At 34.7% G+C, this 15,796-nt stretch overlaps 1 protein-coding gene across 1 annotated transcript; it reads left to right on the forward strand.

Moving 5' to 3' along the window:
- Nucleotides 1-816, forward strand: LOC130981536 (uncharacterized). Its single transcript, XM_057905120.1, has one exon. The coding sequence runs from the start codon at nt 1-3 to the stop codon at nt 814-816; it is 816 nt and encodes a 271-aa protein (XP_057761103.1).
- The last annotated feature ends 14,980 nt before the right edge of the window (nt 817-15,796 follow it).

The raw sequence follows: 15,796 nt of genomic DNA on the forward strand, positions 1-15,796 counted from the left end.
ATGACTAAGAAGATACCTGGGTCAGTTGTCCAGATAGAAACACGCCCATTGTACAATGGGAATGAAGAGGCGCAAGGGGTAAAAATACTTCATCATGTATTTTGGAGTTTCAATCCATGCGTTAGGGCATTTAGGCATTGCAAGCCCTTAGTTCAGGTTAACAGAACACACCTATATGGAAAGTACAAAGGTACACTTCTGGTCGCTGTTGCACAGGATGGGAACCAAAACATTGTGCCTATCACTTTTGCATTGGTGGAAGGGGAGACAGCTGATGCGTGGCACTTCTTTCTCAGGAATTTGCGAATGCATGTTGTCAGAAAAGATAGCGTGGGTATGATCTCAGACCGGCATGAGTCAATTCGGGTAGCAGTAAATCGCTCCGGAAGTGACTGGCAACCTCCAAGAGCATGGTGGATGTTTTGTATAAGGCACATCGGCAGCAACTTCCTACGAGCATTCAAAGTCCCTCACTTGCAAAAGCTTGTAGTCAACATTGAATATTCAAGAACGGTGGAGGAGTATAACATCAACTATAAGAGGTTGGAAGAGCGAGGCGAGGCATATGCCAGGTGGTGCGATGCCATTGGACTTAGACATTGGGTATTGGCATTCGACGAGGGACATCAATGGAGCCATATGACGATGAACCTTGTCGAGTGCATTAACTCAGTGTTGAAGGGTGCCCGTAATCTACCTATGTTGGCACTAGTCCGAGCAACATATTATCGGTTAAATAAACTTTTTACGTGGAAGAGTGTTGAGACTTACGAACGTAAACGTACTGGATTTACTTATTCCGTATTCACACAATAGCGGATAGAGGCAAGTATGCAACATGCTGGGAATATAGTTGTGCACCATTTTGACAGACGGAATGAAGTATTTGAGGTGCGCGAAATGACTAGCGGAAAGGTGTTAGTCGTTGATCTTGCGCGACGTACGTGTGACTGGCGGCACTTTCAGGTGGAACGAATACCATGTCGCCATGTTATTGCTTGCTGTGCTAACCAGCGAATCGGTTGGCAACTGTATGTGCATGACGTGTACAAGATGACAGAGATCCGTAAGGTATATAGATTCGAGTTCTCACCGTTAGGTGATTCCGAGACATGGCTTGCATATGAGGGACCCACATTGGTCGCTAATCCTGCCTTGAGGCGAACGTCGAAAGGTCGCCCAAAATTGACCAGATACTTGAATGAAATGGACTCACGCGAGATGCGTGGTCCTCGGATATGCCGTCTCTGTGGTGCTCAAGGACAAAGTCGAAGTCGATGTCCTCAACGTGCTGGACCGAGTGGTGGGGGGGAATGACTTTTATTTTTATTGTGTTTGTATTTCTGAATTTGTATTTTTATAATAGATTTTCTTTTTTATCTTAGTCGTGTTTGTATTTTTAAATTTGAGATTATCCATTGATGTTTAAGACCATGATAATGTTAACATTTACTGCCTTACTGAAGCAAATATACAAATTTTTAACTACAAATAACATCGGCCAACATACAGAACATTAAATACGAATTACATTAAACCCTAGGATGAAATCTAAAAACCCCAACCCGATGCTCACTTCCTACGACCCATCCAGCTCAGTGCCTTATCCATCATGCCCTGACCTGGCCGCGACGAAGTATACCTATGAGGTGGATTTCGCTCCGTCCGTAGGTCATACGGGTGACCTGGAACTGAGTCATCCATACCTGCAGCGGCCGACCCACCTGCCTCTGCCGGAGGGGCCGACCCACCTGCCTCTGTTGGAGCAGATGGACCGGAGTTGTACTCGTCAACAAGTGTGTATGTCCGTCAAAGGAATCCACTATCACACGACGCACCCTCTGACGTGTGGTCGGAAGCAGGACGCCGCAAACCATGGCTTATAACGACTGATGCCCCACGTGGATCAGCTGAGGCTGACGGTGAATGCATAGTACTAAAATCTGACCAACCACCCAAACTAGCATTGGCCCAGTTTTGTAGTTGCTGATCTCTGTGACCGCCAACGGAGAAGTCAAACCAATCATGACCGGCTGGAATCGTCAGTATCGGCTGATGCACCTGGCTGGACTGGCCCTGGTGCCTGTGCTGAGAGTGCTGGGAATGGTGGCTGTGTTGAGAGTGCTGGGAATGGTGGCTGTACTGAGAGTGCTGAGGTGGGACCTGAGGTGCAGGTGGCTGAGGAACTTACCCCGACAATCTCAGCATATGTCTGAATGAGCGAACGTACCAATCCTGATACTCTGAGGTCGGTATGAAGTCCCAGGTCGGAAGGGGGTACAAATCCCGCAGTCGAGTGTTTCACCTGTTGCCCCACTCCGCTATCCATGCCAAATGCAAAACTGTCCAGTCATAAAGCTGCACTCCACGAAGAGCCATGCAATGCTGGTCCACTGGAATGTCCCTTGGTATTCACGGGGGAGGCTGCGCGAACCCAAACTAACGCATCACTCGGTCTGCAGGGTGCCATTCGATACACTCGAATGACAACAACGAAGCAACGATATCACACACATCAAGATGTCCATGTAACTCGCCGGGTATGATCATTCTTTCGTACGGCCGCCACTCAAACTGCCACAGATAATTCGAATGTCATAACCCTAACAATAATGTCTGGAACTGGGATTCATTAGAACCATAAATATTTAACTCATGCATGTAGTCTATATCATGCCTAAATGTCACAACGGTCTTCTCTAACCACGATGTGCTCTGTTCCGAATGACTCCACCTGAAACATGATACAGTGAAAAAATTTACATAAGTAACCGTAATTGAAACATGCATAGTGAATATAATCTCCGACAAGAACCATAAATATTTACCTCATGGCAATTGGTATCTCAGCAGGTGGAAGGATATGTCTCGGTACGGGCGCAATACACGGCATTCGCTCCCACGCCCAAACAAGCAACAGATTAAGAGGGCCATCCATCTCCTTCGTATCATATCGTGATGCACAACATAATGCTCTGTAAAGATGTGCGAGACATGCTGAACCCCAACTATAAGTATGGATTCGCTCGAAATCGCGAAGCAACGGTAGATACTTTGCATGGGCGTATGCAGTTAACTTATCTGTGAATAGAGTCGACCCTAACATACAAAAAATATAACATCTCACGTATCTCCTTATGGACTCTTCAGTGTCCAACGGCTCTGCATCTCTGATACGTCGAACCCAACCAAACTTTATGTAGGATTTCGAATTACGACTGAGTACTGGTTCACGTCCGAATATTGCCATGCTCTGACTCTGAACGAAATCACTACTACTATCAGTCCATCCACTCACAGGCTCTCCATCAATGGGTAAGCCGAATATATGTGCGACATCTTCCAATGTCACTATAACCTCACCCACCGGCAACACAAAAGTGTGAGTCTCCGGCCTCCACCTTTCAACCAGAGCAGCTAACAACGAGTGAAATTCTCTTATCATCCCAATCCTAGATACGTGGTAGAATCCCGTGACACGTAAGTAGTTTTCGACCCTCAGATTCCAACTCTGTGGCGGATCCAGTTTACGCACCAACAAATTTCTGTTAGGCTGCATCAACAAAAATATATTTATTATATTAGTTATAAATATTTATTTATTAATAAACAAATATTAACATATCTATTTGTATGTAATCACTTCATTTAATAACATTATTTACATATTTATTTATTTTAATATTTTATTTGTTAATTTAATTAACGTGCAGTGCATTACCAGTACAATAGTTAATAATTTTTTAATAATTTTTTTCGTGCATCAAAAGCATTTATTTCTCTAATACTATTAATAACAACGTATATATTTTTTAATATTTATTTATTACTTTAACATTTATATATTAAAATTTTGAATACATACATATTTATTTATTTTACAGAATATATATTTTATTTTACTATAGTATTATTTTTATATTTTTATCGTAGAAAAATATATTTTTTTTAAAAAAAATTAGCATATTCTATAGTATAATGCAAGGTTCTGAAAACCGAACCGATCATTGAACCGCTCTAGCTATTGGTTTACTGGTTCATAGGTTCAACCGGTTCAACCGTAGTTGAACCGAAAAAACCGTTTTATAAAAAAATAATAATTAAAATATAAATAAACACACAAAAATATAATTATAGACTAATAATCTTTAAAATATTATCCAAATTAAAAATATTACAATCAACCACAATATTATAATCTCATCCAAATACAAACACAAAAGTCAAATAACAAAAAAAATAATAATCAATCACAAACCATTTAATTATTCACCATCTTCATATTACATGTCAATTTGCTGCATAGAAAATACTAACATTTTGAGTGTTGTTCATTCAGCAATAGAGAGTATGTAAAGGTAGGATTGGGTGAATTAGAGAGATGGTGTATTGAGGCCACTGATGAGGTGAGCACCAATCAACCATTTGAGATCATTCCTTCTATTCCATATTTATATCATAACATGAATCTGTCATGCTCAGTATGTTGGCTCAGCCTAGGAGGAACTGAAACATATTGAGCAAGTTGTAAGATTCCTAGTAAAAGTCAGTTTTACAAAATCTTGAATTCATATTCAAACAATCAAACGAAAAGAAACTCAATATTGCTCATCTTCCATTCAATTCTTAATCTCAGGTATTGCATCTGAAGTAACAAAGGAGCTCTGCCCAGTGAGTGTCTTCTTTTCAATTTATAGCTACCTGTAAATTGATATACCTCAATTCCATTCTCTTTCTAATAACAAGAACAATTAATTAAGATCAACATCATGAACAATTTATATACTTAACAATTTATAAAATTAACAAATTATCAAAAGGTCAAGAACAACATAACAACTTAACAATCTAAAATTTAAAAGTTAAGAACAACACTAAAACATTAATTTATCAAATTAACAAGTTAATAAGATCAATTAGAATTGAAAATCAAAATAACAAGAACAACTAAAGCTTTAAAATACAGCAAACCAACAAGAAAACAAAAACTTGAACAACATACTAATCATTAAAAACAACAATTAAATAAAATAATAACTGAATAGTAAATACAAGAAAGAACAAATAAAGGAAAATAAATTACCTTAGGCTGGAGCATGTTCTGAAATTCGAACAGAACAGGGAGAGGGAGAGGGAGAGGGAGATGGAGCTTTGAAATGCAATGGAGATGGTTGAATAGAAACAGAACGGTGGGACATGACAGCAACCAGCAACCAGCAACCAGCAATTACAAAACAGCAATTACACTAACATTGGTACATTATGAAACAGAGCCAGTAACCAGAGCCATTACAAAAAATCACAAAATATTAAAATGAAATTTTGAAGAAAATTTTCAGAAATTAAAAAGAAGAAGAACCAACTATTCAGAAATTAAACAGAACCAGTAACCAGAGCAAAATTAAAAAGAAGAGCCAGTAACCAGAGCCACTAACCTTCCAAGCAAACATGAGAAGAGGGAAATTCCAGGGAATAATCTGACCAGCAACACCGATCGGTTCATACAATGTTTGCACATGATATTGCCCATCAGCAATGTTTTCAATGTTTGTAATGTTTCCAATATCAATATTACAGGCTTACAGCAACCCATTAATCTCATAGATAATTAGCATAGTGATACACAATAAAAAAAATTAATAGTAGCAAGGTTGAAATCAAGAATATCAGAAACAAATCACAGATTAACTGATTAACCAACAAACTAAAATCACAATTACAGTTACAAAAATAAAAAATACCTTCGAGGGAAGGGCCGCGCGATGGAACAGAGCAGACGCCGCTGAAGGGACAGGAGCGCAGTGGAACAGAGCTGGCGCGGCAAGACAGTGGCTGCGCGATGGATGCTTTGACGATCGAGCGGTGGCTTTGCGATGGAGGGAAGGAAGTTTGCGACATTTGTTGCGCGAAGGAAGGGAAGTGAGGGAGCAGGCGGTGGCTGTTCAAAGTTGGAAGTTGCGACGGCAGCGGTGGTTTGACGGAAGTGGCGGTGGCTGGACGGAGAGTGAGAGTGGAGACTGGAAACGTGAGAGGTGAGAGGTGAGAGGTGAGAGGTGAGAGTGAGAGTGGAAGCTCGAGAGAGGATAGGGGTGAGGTCTGTGCCTCTGTGATTAGGGTTCCCTTTGGCCCTTCAACATGCAAAACGCGGCGTTTGGGGCAAATATAAAAAACCGGCCAGGTCACGGTTCGGTTCGACCGACCGGTTCCCGGCCGGTTTGACGGGCCAACATCGGTTTTCAAATTCTGCGGTTTTGTGTTTTATTCGAACCGTATTTGCTAACGGTTCCCGGTTCGACCGGTCCGACCGGCCGGTTCGAACCTGTTTTCAGAACATTGGTATAATGTATATTTTACTTTAGTATTTTTATAACATAAAATTAATTCAAAATTAACAAAAAAATTATATTTTAACATGTTAAATAACAAAAAATAACAGAAATTTAAATACACAATAAAAATATAATTTAACAACTTACATAAATTGAATGATCCAAATAATTTATAATATGTTCTTCCGGAGCATTATAATTATGAACCATTTTTTAAAATAAATACAAAATAATTTTTTTTCTGCCTATTTTCCCACCTTCTCTCCTTGTGGAGCAGCAACACCCTTCCCCTCTTAGTTGAATCGCAACCCCCCTTCCCCTCTGTTTCTTGTGTAATGCACTGATGCTTTTCTTCCCTCTCACTAAGACACTAACACTTTGTATACATTGCAGTTGAGGGAGGCTCTTTATATAGAGCGACTTAGGCCACGCTTGCTGTTTACCGGGGTGAGACCTGTCCCCTGCATAACAGCAGCTGCAACACACCCTCCCGTGGTGCAGGCCTCGGGACTCCGCGACGCCAGCTCCTCCATGCCTCTGCATGGTGCCAGATCGTTGCATACGTGCCGCGTCACCATGCCCCCAGCGTGCTGTTGGGGTGCTGACACGCAGCTGAGGAGCAGGGACACCACGCCCCCTGCGTGTTAACCGGAAGTTCCACTGCCCGGTAAATCACACCACCCTCCAATATCTGCTGAAAACACCAACTTCTTTCCCATAACAAAAATAATCTATAAATGTTGCCCTAATAGCAAATTTCAATAAGTTGTTCCTCTATGGCACCATATGGTATATTGCCAACTATAAACACAATCACAATCACAAACAGTGTTCTTAAACTTGACAAATCTCCACAATATTAAAATTCAGAACATCCAATATATATATGTAACAAATATTAATTGGAATTTCAAATACTAGCTCTCATTTATCAGCTTGTAAAATACAATATTTTAATCAATAAATCAGATATAGGAGTAGTAGAGATACTGAGCTATCGAATATGGAACAATGTTAGAAGGCCATGTGATGAGTCTCACCCATGTTTTAGATTTAGAGTATGTCAAGTAGCATTTGAAAGAAAGACAGACTAAAAAACTGTGACCGAAAGATAGAGACGAAAAGAACAAAAACTAAAATAAGTCTCAAGATTGTATTTGGTGTAAAAGTGTACAGAACTAATTTGATTTAATTAATTGGAATAAAGCTCTAATTTGATTTTCACAAAGAGTAAAGTTGGAATTAATTAATTAAAATATGGATATTTTAGGTATAAAATATTATTAAAGTTTTAGTCCCCGTCTCTAAAATTTTTAGTTTTCTGTATCCCCACTTTTTGAAAGTATTGAAATACTGAAATTTTGGAGATGAAGACTGAAATTTTAATACCAATCTCTGGACTAACAAACATGTTACTGAGTCCTAGTCTCTATCACAGTACCTCAAAACAAACGCTACCTCAAAGTACATGTTCGCTATTTTAATCTCAAATCTTAGAAGAGACGAATGCAATCTAGGTTTCTTTTGGCTAATTACTTGACAAACTTGAATTTGTTCGCTAGTATTATATTATATTTACATGTGGTAAATACTAAATTGGTACCCGAAAGATTTTGGCGCTGACAAAATGGTACCTCACTATTGTTATTAACAAAATGGTACTTGAATTATTTTAAAAATTGACAAGTGTGTCCTCGTGCTCGTCGGACCAAAGCTCCAGGTGAGGACGATGCTTAGCTGGCAACCGATTTTTGCTAACAAGGTAAGTTTAATTTTAGCTGGAATTTTGAATTGCATAAATCATCATCCTAGGTGAAAAATCCCTAATTCAGATTCATTTTGCCCTAAATCAAATTGTTTGCCCTAGTTCCTAAACTTCTGTCTTCCTTCACGTGACTCCAGGTTGCAAAATTGGAAGATGCATACAGCTAGAGTTCGTGAAAAATCTGCAACTGGGAGAAAAAAACCATCGATGCAAGCTTTCAACGTAGATGGTGGGTCAGATAAGGTGAGCAAAGTCTACGACGGAACATGCTTTTGTCCCCTTCCAGTGGTTCCGTTGAAGTCAAAGACAACTAGCAACCCTGATAGATGGTTTCTACGATGTCCTATGTGGAAGGTAAACTTGGAATGCTGATGGATATGTAACGAAGTAATCCAATAGCTCTCCTTGTTTTGTCGTCTCTATTTATTCAATTTTAGTGTTGAATCATTCTTTGATGCATGAATTTTTTTTGTTTCATGCTAGAACACACAAATGCGATGCGAGTATTTTTAATGGTTAGATGAAATACAAGAGAAATATATGGAAGGAGAAGTATCTTCAGAGAATAGTAACATGGTGGATAATTCAGAGCCAAAAAAGAAAAGCAGAATCAATGTCAAGTGTGGGGATGCACTGAAAATTGATAGGACGATGATGGTAATATCTATGGTGAATGAAATGAAGGAGCATCTTAAGAGGGTTGAATTGTTCTAGATTTTCATTTGTATGTTGATTGGGTTAAATCTGGCTTTGAGTATGTTTTATTTGCCTAAGAGTGTAACAATGACTGTCTTTTACTTTGTAATGTTGAAAACATTGTAATTGAGATAATTCAATGGATGCTATTTTATTCTTGTTCTGTGATTGAATTATTGTTGTTGTGATGTGAGCAAGCTATATAGAAGATAAGTAAGCATTTAAAAATAATTGTACCAACAGAAGCTGAATATAGCCAAATTTCATCCAAATTCCTTCCTAGTTCCATTCTAATTGACAACAAGTTACAATATGTAATAAGGTTGCATATGTTCTGATGTCTCAAAATAGGAACTCCATTGTTCATAATAACATATCATGAAAGTAAATTAAAGGTAGAATAGGAGAGTAAATTAATCCATACTAGACACATTAAAATACCATTAACATAACATGAAAGTAGAATACATAATTGTTCAAAGTAACATACAGCAGACCCAAAATGACACTAACAGATCACAAGTATCTAGGATAGCACTAACATGCCAAAATGACACTTATATTCAGAGTAACTACTTCAGATCCAAAATGGAGCTAACATCAAAGTGAATAACCGAAATTCTCATATCACTCCTTCTTCTCATTTGTGGTTGACTTTGATGGTGGTGGTCCAGATGACTTTTTCCTCTTCAAAGATGAGGTGGGCATAAAGCCTATGAATCTGTTCTGGGTGGCTGGACTTGCTGTTGCCATCGTCTCTCTAGTCACAGTTGGTGGCCTAGATGGAGCTGATGTTTGGGTTTGAAGAGTGAACTTAACTATTGGATCTTGTTTCATTGATCCAGACCCACTACCTGAGGCTGCAGCACTTGATGGTGAGGCTGGACTTGGACTCTTAAACCCAACAGGAGGCCGAACAACCCTAGGTTGAGCAGGGGGGTGTTAGTGTAGCCACTGCATATTGTGCTACAGTTGGAGATGTAATTGCAGTGGTTGCTAGTGATCCTCGAGTGAATCTGCCTCTTCCTCTTGGATTAACTGGGCTGTCCCTTACAAAAGTAGGTCTGCCTCTCTTTAGAGGTGGTGGTGCTATTGGCTTGATGGTCACTTGAGGTACTGGTTCTGAACCAATTTTTAGTTGTTCCAAGTTCAAAGCTGCTGGTATAGTGTCTGCATTAGGTGGTGGTGTAGTTGTTGTAGTAGTCCCATCATTGTTGTTGATCTGGATTATTTTGGTAGTTAGTTAAATAAACAGTTATACAATTCAGATCCAACATGTGGTGAACAACAAGGTAAGATAGATTGATGTGTTTACTTGTTTAGATTGACTATGTGGATGATTTTGAGTGAGGTCCTCCTCATCTGTCACATGTGTAACATGTGCAGCCTCCATAGTTTTCTCCCAGTTAGCTTCTTGCTCTCTAGCCTCTTCCTCATAAATATCTTGCTCTTCAGCTGCTGTTCTAGTTGGTCTCTCAGGACAAGTTCTACTATTATATCCAGCTTTGCATAGAGATAATCAATAATGTAATTCAGCACTCACATACACACAAACAGTTCATTTATATGTTGTAAATAGAGATTAAATAATAATTTTTTTACTTACTCTCTTACAGATTTGACATATTATCTGTTCATATCTTCTCTTTGCAGATTTTTCACGAACCCTAGCTGTATGCATCTTCCAATTTTGCAATATGGAGTCGCGTGAAGGAAGAGAGAAGTTTAGGAACTAGGGCAAACAATTTGATTTAGGGCAAAATGAATCTGAATTAAGGATTTTCTGCCTAGGATGATGATTTATGTAATTCAAAATTCCAGCTAAAATTAAACTTACTTTGTCAGCAAAAACCAGTTGCCAGCTAAGCATCGTCCTCACCGGACTTTGGTCTGGCGAGCATGAGGACACGCTTATCAATTTTTAAAATCATTCAGATACCATTTTATCAATAACAATAGTGAGGTACCATTTTGTCAGCGCCAAAATCTTTCGGGTCCGATTTGGTATTTACCTCTATTTACATTTAGAGAGCTATTACATATCTAAGCATTTCTGGCAACTAAATCTAACCAAATTGGCCCAAACTCAACAAAAGCTACTTTCATTATATATAGCGTGTACACCTCCGCTTCACTAACACAAATGAAATCCTGTTTCACTTTGTGTTTGTTCTTCGTGTTTCTCTGTGCGTCTCCTCGTTCTTCTTCTATTGGTGATGTTGTTGCTGTATTTTATTTTTGTTTCTTCTTCTTCTCCTTTTTTTCATGTTATTGCAGTCATTTATTCTTCTTTTTTGTTTGATGTTTTCTTCTTTTTTCTTGGTTTTATTCCTCTCAAGAGAGTAAATAAAAAAATTATGAGAAAATAAAATAAGAAGGAGAAGATGAAGAAAAAAGATGAAAAAGAAGAAGAAGAAGTAGTAGAAGATGATGAGGAAGAGTTTTGAATTGTGCAGAAAAACGAGATCAAATGCACCAAAATTAACTAAAAACTGCACCAAAATTACATAACAATTGCGACACAATTAACTCAGAAATGCACTGAAATTACATAATAATTGCGACACATAAACTCAGTTCGAAAACAATCACACAAATAAGACTGAATCATGAACAAAAACACAACTAAAATCAATTTTGGATCAGACAACGTCATTAATATGTTTCTTCTTCTTTTTTGTTTGATTTTTTCTTCTCTTTTTCTTGGTTTTATTTCTTTTAAGAGAGTGAAACAAGAAAAACTATAAGAAAATAAAATAAGAAAGAGAAGATGAAGAAGAAAGAGATTAAAAAGAAGAAGAAGTAGAAGAGAAGAAAGAGAAGGAAGAGTTTTGAATTGTGCAAGACAATGAGACCAAGTGCACTGAAAATTACATAATGATTGTGACACAATTAACTCAAAAATGCACCGAAATCTATTATATCTATTATATATATCTAATTTTACAACCAAAATGTGCCACATGTCACTTTCTCATTGCAATTGAAATCAAATTTTTTCCTCTAAAATTAAAGAGTTCTATCCTCCTTCCTCCTAATTTTACAACCAAAATGTGCCACATGTCACTCTCTCGTTACAATTAAAATCAAATCTTTCCCTAACAAATTAAAGAGTTATTCACTCATCTCTACTAATTTTACAATTAAAATGTACCACATGTCACTCTCTCATTACAATTAAAATCAAATCTTTTCCTCCAAAACTAAAGAGTTCTTCCATCATCCCTACTAATTTTAGGGCTTGTTTGGGTGAGTTTCTAAGAAAATATCTTTTTTCGACTTATCTTTTTTTAAAAGATCTTATGTAAAAGTAAAAGTAATTTAATGTTTGGATATATATCTCATGCAAAAAAGATCTTTTTATCTATCAATTATGTTTGGGTATAACAATATAAAAGTACTTTTTTGTTTATTTATTACATGAAAAAATATCTTTTTTTTTTAAGAAAAAAAGATCTTTTAAAAAAAGTTATAAATTATACATTCTCAAAAAAGATGTTTTTTTTTTATTTTTCTTGTACTTTTACTTTTACTATTAGAAATTTGCCAAACACGCTAAAAAATAAAAAAAATTCATTGAAAAAAGATTTTTTTTATCAAAATAATGACGCCCAAACAAGTACTTACAACCAAAATGTATCACATGTCATTCCCTCATTGCAATTAAAATCAAATCTTTCCCTCCAAAATTAAAGAGTTCTCCCCTCCTTCCTCTCTCTTTATGTATTCCTCACATTCCTTTAACCACTCTATCTCTTTTATATATCATTATCAATGAATAATTATAAATTTGATAATCAAAATATACAACATGACTCTTTTTAATTATATTAAAATTAAAATATTAAAATTATAATTAAAATATAGCTATATTATACATTGTTAACTAATTTAATAATAAAATATGTCACATGACACTCTTATTAAATTTAAGAGAAAATATTTTCCTCTAAAATTAATAAACTATCTTCCTAAATTCTCTCATCTATCTCTCTTCCTTTTTATATTTCTCTCCACCATTCTCACTCTATATATAATTCTGATATATTTATATATTATTAGTATTATCTAATTTAATAACTAAATGTGTTACATGACATGCTCTTATTCAAATTGAGAAAAAATATTTTCTTCCAAAATCAATAAACTACATTTTTAAATTCTCTCATTTATCTTTCTCTCTTTTTGTATTTTTCTCTACTCTTTTCAGTTTTCACTCTATATATAATTTGTAATTTATATTTTTTATTAGTAATTTGACGTGTCATAAGATATTTTTTTATTATAATTAATTTTTTTAAAATTAACAAACTTCTTCTCTCAGTCTTTATCTTTATCTTTTTTCTCTTTCCTCTCATTCTCTATTTTTTTTATCTTTTTGTTTTACAAAAAATAAAATTAACAAAATAATATAATTTAAATAAAAATATTATTATTATATACATATTTTTTTAGTTTTTTTATTTAGTTTTAAATTTTTACTGTTTATCTTTCTAATCTATATTTTTATTTTTCTTCTTTTAAATATTTATTAAACATAATTTAGAGAGAATACTAATGTTATGATTACAAATTAAAATCAAAATTTAATTGTTTTAAAAAAAATTAATTTTGAGTTAATTTTTTAACTATCAATATAATTTTTTTCATGCTAATATCTAATTATATTTTTATATACATAAAAAAATATTATTTTTAAATAGCAAGCATAAAAATTAATTATTTCAATTTGTGCAACAGATTTAACATCTAATCAAAAGTATACAAGTTAAATCATTTCAAATTTTAGATAACGAATATTAAAATTAATTATTAGTAATAAATCAAACTCTTTCACATGAAAATAATAACTAAAAATTTTATTATTTGATTTTTTATCTATGGAGATCCTGGTCTTCTTAGCTGACGGAAAACTTTTGTCCCCTACGATCTTTTTATAAAAGTAGTTTGATTCTATAAATTTTTTGTGCTATAATCTATAATGTCAGAACAAAACCCACATAGTTTGAAAAGATTTATATTCCCGTAATGTAATTACGGGTAAAAATACTAGTTACATAATAATTGTGACATATAAATTTAGTTCGAAAACAAACACACAAACAAGATTGAATCATGAACAAAAACACATCCAAAATCAATTTTGGATCAGACAACATCATCAACAAGACAAAAATTCAACGATAACAATAATAATAACAACGATAACGATAACAACGATATGTATAAAAAGAAGATGATAATTATAATAACGATAATGATGATGATCATGATGATGATAGAGGAGAGGAGGAGGAAAAGGAAGGAGAATAAGAAATTCAAATGAGAAAAAAAAAGAAAGAAGAGGAGGAGGATGAGGTGGTGGTGTTATTGGTGATGACGATAACAAAAGAGAAAGAAGAAAAAATGGCATGCGTTAATTTGAAATATGAAAAAGAAGAAGCACGGCGTAAATATGCGCGCATAAATTTAAAATACTTGGTTAGACTTTGTTAGAATTATGATTTGGATGTAGAATTTTACTCTTATATTTATGTATTAGTATCGGATAATGCGTAGATTTTAGATAAAATTGAATTATAGATTTTAGATAGAATTGAATTATGGGATTGGGTGCACTTATTAAAAAAAGAAAATATTTTTAATATTTTTTAAAAGATTTTTTTTTAAAAAAATAAAAATAATTTATTAATAAAAATTTCAGCAAAAAATATTTGTAAATATCAATTATATTTAAATACAATAATATATTATTTATTTATTTATTATTATGTTAAAATAATTTTTTAATATCTTTTTAAAAAATGAGAATTATAATATTTTTTATTTTTAATATTTTTATTTTTACTTAAAAAAGTTTGCAAAAATAATAAAATTAAAAAACAAAATACTTTTTACTGAATTTTTTATTTTGGACTTCAAGTAACCAGAATAAATATATTTAAATCAAAATATATACAAATTAATTTTAATGGATAATTTTAGTATATAAATAGTATTTTTAAAACTTTATATGCATAAAAACTTAGAGGCTTGCTACACATACAAGTCTTTTTGACTTACAAGTTTTACAAGTTGCTACACATTAGAGTCTTTTAATGCGTTATTTAATTTCCAAAGCGCTACACTCACCGTGAATTATGAACGACTCCTCTTCCTCTTCCTCTTCCTCTTCCTCTTCCTCACCGTGAATTATGAACAACTCATCTTCATCTTCCTTTTCCTCTTCCTCTTCCTCTTCTTCTTCTTCTTCTTCTTCACTCACCATGGATTATGAACAACTCATCTTCCTCTTCCTCTTCCTCTTCCTCTTCTTCTCCTTCTTCTTCTTCTTCCTCCTCCTCCATGTATTTCTTCGTTATTCTCTTTGCCTTTTCATTAGTTGTTTTATTTGCGTTTATTACTGGTATTCTTGCTTCGTTTTTTTTCGATTTTCATGGTTTCTGAAATCAAGCTTTGAAATCGTTTTGAAGATAATGAAACTTCAGAAATACACCCAAACGATTATAGAAAATACACCCAAACGATATTTTTTCGTTATTCTCTTTGCCTTTTCATTAGTTGTTTTACTTGCATTTATTACTGGTATTCTTGCTTCTTTTTTTTTCGATTTTCATGGTTTCTGAAATCAAACTTTGAAATCGTTTTGAAAATAATAGAACTTCAGAAATACACCCAAACGATTATAGAAAATACACCCAAACGATTATAGAAAATACACCCAAACGATATTTCTTCGTTATTCTCTTTGCCTTTTCATTAGTTGTTTTACTCGTTTATTACTGGTATTTTTACTTCTTTTTTTTCGATTTTCATGGTTTCTGAAATCAAACTTTGAAATCGTTTTGAAAATAATGAAACTTCAGAAATACACCCAAACGATTACAGAAAATACACCCAAACGATTATAGAAAATACACCCAAAGGACACTTTATGCATAATTCAGAACTCTTTCTCTTTCTCCTCCTCATATTCTGCTGCTTCTTCTTCTTCAAAAATGATTTC

Source organism: Arachis stenosperma, chromosome 5 (assembly GCF_014773155.1).
Source record: "Arachis stenosperma cultivar V10309 chromosome 5, arast.V10309.gnm1.PFL2, whole genome shotgun sequence".
NCBI classification, from domain to species: Eukaryota; Viridiplantae; Streptophyta; class Magnoliopsida; order Fabales; family Fabaceae; genus Arachis; species Arachis stenosperma.